Genomic DNA, 8178 nt, shown 5'->3' on the forward strand with positions numbered 1-8178 from the left:
CGGATATTGATTGATTCGAAAATTTTAAATGCTTTGTTCAACCCCTCTACTCTGTACATGTACGGAGGTACTCCGAAATCAAGGTATCCAGCACCTTCCGCGGGCACCGACCAAATTGACAGAAACACCCTCACCTTTTTAACGAAATATCCTTCAGCACCTTGGCCCGTCCCTCTCACCCCCCTGCCGCGTGTCTCCACGTATACCCAAAGGTCCCAATCTACAAGCTAACAGCAGTAGCTGAGGTACGCTCACCATAAAATCGCCCCCACGCCACCACGCCACGTGTCACCCAATCATACGCCTCCCCTCCTATTTAATCCCCCGAAACCCCTCCCCCGCGACACCCAGTCTCCTCTCCATCGATGGAACCCGAACCCTCACTCGACCACCGCCAGCGGCAGTAACCACAGCTGGGTCACGCAGCGGAGCGTGAGGGAGCAAGCCATAGCTAGGCGGTCCCTCCTCGTACCACGTTATCCTCCGGCGAGATCCCTCCGCGAAGCTCCGTGACGGCGTCGGAGAACGGCGTCGAGAGCGGAGATGCGTCGGGAGGGCGATGGCGTGGGGTCGCGTCGGTGGTGGGAGGAGGAAGGAGATGGAGACGCGAGTGGCAGGTGGCGCGCCCGGAGTTCATGGCCGCCGCACGTGCGAGGGGTGGGTGGCTGCGTCGGCGGAGGTTAAGTCCGGGTCTGAGGAGATCTCGCACGTGCGGTTCTTTGGGGTCTATGATGGGCACGGGGGATCTCAGGTACCGTTGACCTTAGGGTTCTTGGTGATATTGTTATCTTAATCAGCCGGGGTTCTTGGAGTTGTTTTTTTTTATTATTTTACAATTTTATAGCGCAATGATGATATTGTGAGGTGGCAAGTGAGTTCTTATCATCTTGGTGCCCAATCGGCTTAATTTGGATATTTTAGAATTATTTTATAGACGATTTTATCGATGTAATAATTAGAAGAATCTTAATTATACATCATGTAATGTGTAAATTAAGATGAATGATGTTGATTATTCGTTAGGTACTCTACAGTTCAAGAACTAAGGAGAGATGATTAATGAGATGGTGAGATGAAAGTTTTCTCAGGATGCAAAAAAGTTTGGTAGCGAAGGGCATGGCTTGAATATTTAGGAAAACAAGCTCTTTTGTCTTGAAAAGAAGATAGTTGGCTCAAGTAGTCTCTTAAGTGGTTGTTTCTTTTTCTATGAAGAAATTTAATTAGTGTCGGGTTTTGGAGATGGTATAATCTTGAAAGAAAAAGCCTTGTTTTTGAAGTCAAGATAACTAGCGGATGACATGAAAGAAGAGGTGAGGGAGGTGGGGGTAAGAGAGAAGGAAGTAATATTAGCATGATAGGAGGATGACGAAAAAGAGTTCGTGGTAGTTTTCTGATAAAGAAAACGAGAGGGTTTTATATAAGTCTTTGGGCAATTTTTTCCATCAAGTATCATGTGCAAGACTTACTAGTCACTTGAACGAACAGTGGTGACGGATGAGTTCTGGCAAAAGTTTTTATTAGTTAATAATGACAGAAGAATTCATTGTAGTTTCTTGAGATAATCGTATAGTTTATGATAGTTTCTTAAAAGAAAAAGGTATTGTATTTTTTATTTAAATTTGTTGTATATTTTACTTGTTACAAGAATTTTGAAGGCTTGTGGTAGATGTCTCTGTATTGCTGCACTAGTATCATAATTGTTTTTATCTTTTTGATAAATGATGAAGCAGGTGCACACGAATATTTCCTAATTTCATACAGTCTCCAATTTTACATCACATAGGTACGGATTTATTATTAAGGAACACCAAAATAGGTGAATTAACATAATTGCCTAATGTGACTGCAGATGACTAGTAAAATTCCTAATAATGCACACATTCAGGTTTTGGCTGCTTGTTGGGGTAGTTCAACCCATCAGTCCTAATAAGAAGTCTCAAATCAGTTGGCTAGAATGAATCCCATCTCATAAGGGACAGAACTTGGGCTCAGTTCCATCTATGCCCTGTAGATGATAGATTCATTATAACCAATCTAAATAGGTGCAATGCATACAAGTACACAACTGTTGCATTAAACATGAATTCAAGGTAGAGTCTTTCATGTACACGAGTTTCAACAAGCTATAATTCCAAACCTGCAAATTTAGTGTCTGCAGTTATATGACTATGTTACATGAAAGATTGTGATTTTTAATCAACAAGGTTTCTTTACTATGGTTAATTGTGGGATAGACCCCTTGTAGTTCAATTGTTGCAAATAGACCCCCTGAGTGAATTGTCCTGCCTCTTTTACCCCCAGGATGTCCATATTTCAAAAATCTAATCTCTTTCTTGAGGGTAAAAAAAATAAAAATCACGCCTGAGATCTATCTGCAACAATAAATTTCCATGGGATATATGCGCAATTGGGCAATTGTATAGGGGTCCACAGGTAACCCTTTTTAGTATTTGCCAAAAATTTCATGGTAGCATGAATAATCGAGCTTGCAGAAGGTTGCCTTTGGACTCTGTAGAGTTAGATTTCTTGTGGTTGGCCATGGCTCAAAATCAAGCTTGGTTCTAGCTGTTCGAGCTTAAACAAGAACCTGTTAGTGGGTAGGTAAGATGGGTGTAACCACATTGACCGCATAGGTGTTTTCACATGTTTTGGAGTTATCCAAAGCTTACAAGTCCAAGCTTTTGGGTATGCTATATATGTTTGATGTCAAACATTGAATTCTGATGCCTTTTGCTAAAAGACGTAATGATAATCTGAATGTACTTTAGTCCCCTTATCTTCTAAGAAGTTTCATGTAGAAGGGGAGAGGAGAGGAGAGCAGCATGATTTCCTTTTTACTGTCCTTTTTCACCCCTGTGTTGGCTGATGACTCTCCAACCTCAATTTTTTGGGTTTGATGCCATATGGTTCATTATCAAATTGTTGAATTCGATTCAGACAAACTATAAATGCATTTGATAACTCTGCATACTCTGGATCTTCCTATTAGGTGTCAATGTTGAAGGATAGATGAGGAAAAGCACATTTATATATTTGATACCAATCACTGTTTTAAAAAACCTCCGCCTAGTCCGCTTAGGCGTACGCCTAGACCTAGGCGGTACGTAGGCCGCCTAATTAGCGCCTAGCGTCTAGGCAGTATTTAGGTTGCCCACCTAGATTTTACGAGCGTTTAGGGGAGCATTATCTGCTTATGTAGATTGCACCATGTAGGCCTTGATTATGATTTTATGTGTCGCACGTCCTCCAAACTCCATTAACCTCCAAATATGAACATCTCCACTACCTCCTCCGACCTTCAGCAAAACCTCATCGACCACCACTTAAATGAAGAAAGAAAAAAACGCCCAGAAACCACTTAGGCGCCCGCGACTAGGCGCTGAGCGCCAAGTCCGACGCCTAGAAGCGCCCAAAGTTTAATGTAACATTGATACCAATAAGTGGTCAAGGGATTCTAACCTAGTTGACAATTTCAATATATTTCAGTACCACAGTATATCTAAGAGGCTTACCATGTATAAGGAGAAACGAATGTATTCTGTTTTTCTTGTGCTTGTGTGCATGCACATGTGCACATTCTTGTTTATGTTGTGTCCGTAGGTTGCAGAGGTTGGGATTTTTGTTAGGGAAAGGGAAGAGGGGAAAGGGAGGGAAAATAAGAGCTCAGAGTAGCTATGTGGTGCTGGACTGAGGACCTCTCTGGTTTACCAAAGAGCCAAGTTAGAAGCTGGTTTCCTAAATGCTTACATGTTGTTTAAGGGGGCTTTTATGGGGCCTTTTCTGCTCCTGTTAGCCTTTGCTAATACTTTTGGGTGTAATCAGGTGGCTAGATTTTGTGCACACCGGGTTCATGAGGTAGTGGCAAAGAAGTGGGAGAATTTCAATGGTGAAGAGGGGTGGAAGAGAAGATGGGAGGTGGCATTTTGTGATGGGTTTGAGATGGTTGATGATGAGATCATAAGTGAGTCTGTAGCCCCAGATGTAATTGGATCTACTGCTGTGGCTGTTGTGATATCAGGATGTCAGATTATTGCTTCCAATTGTGGTGACTCAAGGGCCATTCTTTGCCGTCATAATCAGACTATCCAGTTAACAGTTGATCATAAGGTTCACTTCTCAATCTTCCAAGTTAATGTACCTTTGATAGGTTGAGAGACAACATTCCCATTATATATAACATGAATATCTTAATGCTTGGTATTTATTTAATGCAAAATCTCTACCTTGCAGTCTCTTGGATTTAATTAGCGTCTCTTATATAGAACATGCTTATTCAAAGGTGACCTAGTAGTCTGTACCACTGAACCCTGATTTTAATCAGTGACAAAAGTGGAGCAGTACTTCTGCAGTAGTAAGTAGTTTGTTAAAAAAATAATTGATATATGTGCAGAGTGATTCCCCTAGTAGAACACTTCCTTATATGATAATCAGTTGAGAGATTGTTACGCACCTATTCATAGCAGATCACACTGAAGCAGTAAAATATGTTCAAATGGTAAAATCCCCTGGAAGGATTTGAGTTGACAAATCTGTTCAAATTCAAGAGATGTCTTGTTTTCTTAATTCCTGCTTGCAGTGCTACAAATATTTAAGTTCTTCTCATGTTTCATATAGTATCTTATCATGATGGCAACAATTTAATCTTCTTTCTTGTCGAGGTGTATGTGAAAAAATTTTCAGGACTCTGTTCTAATTTTGTCAACATGTTGTATAAACTTGGTAGTAGGTAGCATGGTTTACTTTTGAAACTGCATGCTTTCAAGCCTATGAGTTCTAGGACTCTTTACATCATGGATAAGCGAAAATTGGACGATCTTTTGCAGTCATGACAGGCGATCAACCAGACTACGCATAAGGGTATAATTGACGTTTGTGTTTTTAAATATGCTTCATCTAACAATTTGTTTTTTTATCACTATGTCCTTCAGAGGTATCAATCTATTCCCTTTTCCTGAATGATTCTTTGTCTTTATTGATTATTTCATACTTTATACACGTATCTCACAGTACCACCTATGCTACCTGTCTATTCAAAGAGTCCTTATGATCAGGGATGCCCTTTGGTATCTACAGAAAAAATCCTGGATCAGAAAAGAAAGTAGGGACAAGAAGAAAGATGTGGATGGATCCTTTATTATTGATATAGTATTAGAGGTTGGCTGTAATTGGTTGTATATAGTAGCAACGCTGCCTAAAGCTGTGTTTTTGCCTACACAATGTGCTTGTTAGCTATTTTTTCCTTTGCTTTCCCCCCTCCTCTCAAAACGTTTCTTACAGCCTGACAGAGAGGATGAGCTTCAAAGAATCGAAAATGAGGGAGGAAGAGTCATAAATTGGCAGGGGGCCAGAGTAATGGGAGTTTTGGCAATGTCAAGATCGATAGGTGAAAAGCTCCTGTTCTTAGCTTTTAATTTTCTATCAATTTGTTTAACTGTTTAGGGATGGCATCATTTAGTTCCCTTGCTATAGTATCATCTCTACTTGATGTTGTGTTCCTTCATTGCAAAACGACCACTAACTTAACTAATGCAGATTGCTCTAGGTACTTGATCTACTTTCTGAAAGAAGAAATTATCATCAACAGCATGCCTTGATCATTCTAAGATTTAAAATGACAATAAATTTCTATGTTCTAACCAATCACCAACAATGCTTCAGGTGATCGATATATGAGACCATGGATAATTCCAGTTCCAGAAGTGAGTTTCATGTCACGAAGCGAAGATGATGAGTGTTTGATTTTGGCAAGCGACGGATTGTGGGATGTGATTTCTAACTGCGAAGCTGGTGAAGTAGCTTGTCGCCTTCTGAAGAGGCACCGAAAAAATGGAGTGGTGGATGAAGTGTTGGTATCCCCTGCACAGGCTGTTGCTGATTACCTCGTTAAGTTGGCTTACAGGAAGAACAGTTCTGATAACATTTCTGTAATTGTAGTGGATTTGGGATCTGATGATAGAAACTAGCCTTTAGACAGTGAAAATATGTAGAGCGTCATATTAGTTGACGTGCGGTTATTCTCTCTCTCCCTCTCTCCCTCTCTCTCTGTTTTTTGGTCCGAGAGGTATGTCATTTGTACTCCTTGACTGTTGGCAGGATAGTTGTCAGAAGTGTACATCAAATGTTTGATTTCGTAAGTGGTGACAGCTTTGTTAGGATTTCGGGAGCGGAGGTTTTTAGAAATGTTGTTTTTGTTCTGGGCTTGTTGCGTTGAGGGCGAAGTTAGCGTGCAGAGCCTCATCTCTTCTCCGAGCTGCTACACCTCGATGATCTCTTACACCCAGCGCAGTGCACTTGAGCTTCAACCTTAACGCAAAGCAGCATCAATTCATTCCGCCCGTCGTCCCTCATTCAGCTGAGGCGCAGATTTGTACTTGAAAGACTTGCCAGTAGTGGTGGTCAGACTTGCCAGTAGTGGTGGTCAGTAGACATAAATCTCGTACGAGCGATGTAAAGCTGGTAATGCCTCCGGTGCGGAAACCCATCTCTTGGTCTCTTTAGCAGATTAGGCTCATCATTCCCAAAGTGCAAATGTTTTCAAGAATAATCCAATCAGCAACTTTCCGTGGTTCGCTGCAATTGGACGCATCCTTGTTTGCATTTTTTTTGGGAGGGATGTTTTTGTAACTGAAGTTACGAAAAGACTACAGTTGTAATGAAACAGTAGTTAACAACTACGAAGTTACATGTGAATTTAGCGTGGCTTTTTATGCTCCGTTACGGTATATAATTTGTTTTAGATGCTAGCCCTTTACATCTTTTATGCCAGGAATTTCTCCCTCAACAATTCTTAAGTTATTTTTCAATTAGACCCTCAATTTATGGAAATTGGTATTAGGTACAGCTTCTCTCTCCCTCTCTCGATTTCGCTATAGATTACAGCTTCTCTTCATTCTTGCTAACGACAGTGGCCGAGGTCGGAACCCAGGGAGTCGAGCCCAGAGAACCGGGGAGCTCCGTGGACACCGATGTCTCTGTAGCGTCGCGGCGCCGTCAACTGTGTCCACGTCTCTGTAGCGTCGCGGCGCCGTCAACGGAATCAACGCAGAGCATAGCTAGCCCTAGAAAGTGAGCTCGACTTATATTATTGTTCCTTATAGGGTTTCTGGTGGCCATGATGATTTTGAGGCCATTAGACTTCTTGATTTTCTACCTGGGGGAAAATTTATGTTAGAATTAGCTTCAAGAAGAGAAGCTTAATACAATGCAGCTTCTTACTAAAAAAAATCCTCATTTACAGGAAAAGAGTTGTTTCCGGGGTTCAACCCACTGGATCTGTACACCTGGGGAACTACCTTGGCGCCATCAAGAATTGGGTTTCTCTTCAGGCTAGTCCGTTTGCCTCTTCGCTTTTGAATGGTGATGACCTACAGCCTAGGGATTGAATGTATTAGATCGGGGCTTCACTGTTTAGAAAGTGTAATTCTCAGAATTAGGAATTGGCCCTCTATTGTGATTTCGTTTTGCTGTTAATTTGCCTCACGGTTGACTGAATTCTTTATAGGCTTATTAGTTGCACTAAATACCGTATCACTTGTTTTTGGCAACACCTATATAGCCTGAAGTTCTTAAAACTTTCACTCAAGTGCTCTCGCTTGTCTCCGGCAGCACTTATATACTCTAAAGTTTTTAGAACTTTCACTTAAATACCCTAAAGATTTTACAACTGACACCTAAATACCCTAAAGTTTGAAAACTTGCACTTAAAATCCCTCATGTTTGCATATCTTAGGGTATTTAAGTGCACATTTTAAAAACTTTACGGTATATATGTGTTCTGCCAAAACAAGTGAGGATATGTAAGTGCAAGTTTTAAAAACTTTAGAGTATATAAGTGCTGCCAAAACCAAGTGAGGGTATGTAAGTGCAAAGTAGGGGAAACTATAGGGCATTTAAGTTCAATTAAGACATCTTTATATCTGCCTTCCCTTTGTATTGGGCTGTCTTTACTGATTCCAGATCTCTGGGAACTCTTTTCACATTTTTATTTTCCGGAGATTTTATAAGTTAACTTCTTAGAGTTGATACACTATCATATAAAATCATGCAAGCCCTTTATATTATTGGATAAAAGCTGATCGGTTGATTATGACATTATCTGTGTGTTTCCTGATATATCCGCTGCTCTACCAGGTTCTTGTTTGTACACCCTTAAACTCATTGGCTAGTGTGTGTATGGGA

At 40.9% G+C, this 8178-nt stretch overlaps 2 protein-coding genes across 2 annotated transcripts in view; both read left to right on the forward strand.

Annotated features, from left to right (window-relative positions):
- On the forward strand, positions 669–6751 carry LOC109840599 (probable protein phosphatase 2C 6). The gene is made up of 4 exons (XM_020409310.1): positions 669–751; positions 3823–4107; positions 5278–5383; positions 5659–6751. Exons 2-4 carry the CDS (start codon positions 3940–3942, stop codon positions 5961–5963), a joined length of 579 nt encoding a protein of 192 aa, XP_020264899.1. The 5' UTR covers positions 669–751; positions 3823–3939; the 3' UTR covers positions 5964–6751.
- The window catches only part of LOC109842330 (tryptophan--tRNA ligase, chloroplastic/mitochondrial-like), a 2823-nt gene continuing 1104 nt past the window's right edge, over positions 6460–8178 (forward strand). The window contains exons 1-3 of the mRNA XM_020411223.1: positions 6460–6468; positions 6836–7065; positions 7238–7325. Of these exons, the coding sequence (XP_020266812.1) occupies positions 6460–6468; positions 6836–7065; positions 7238–7325 (327 nt within the window). The remainder of the gene's footprint in view (positions 6469–6835; positions 7066–7237; positions 7326–8178) is intronic.

Source organism: Asparagus officinalis, chromosome 5 (genome assembly GCF_001876935.1).
Source record: "Asparagus officinalis chromosome 5, Aspof.V1, whole genome shotgun sequence".
In the NCBI taxonomy this organism is placed as follows: Eukaryota; Viridiplantae; Streptophyta; class Magnoliopsida; order Asparagales; family Asparagaceae; genus Asparagus; species Asparagus officinalis.

Coding starts and splice junctions, on each gene's coding strand:
- LOC109840599 (XM_020409310.1), top strand. CDS start 3,940: ATGGTTGATGATGAGATCATAAGTGAGTCTGTAGCCCCAGATGTAATT. Junction 4,108..5,277: donor AGTTAACAGTTGATCATAAG/GTTCACTTCTCA, acceptor CGTTTCTTACAG/CCTGACAGAGAGGATGAGCT. Junction 5,384..5,658: donor GGCAATGTCAAGATCGATAG/GTGAAAAGCTCC, acceptor ACAATGCTTCAG/GTGATCGATATATGAGACCA.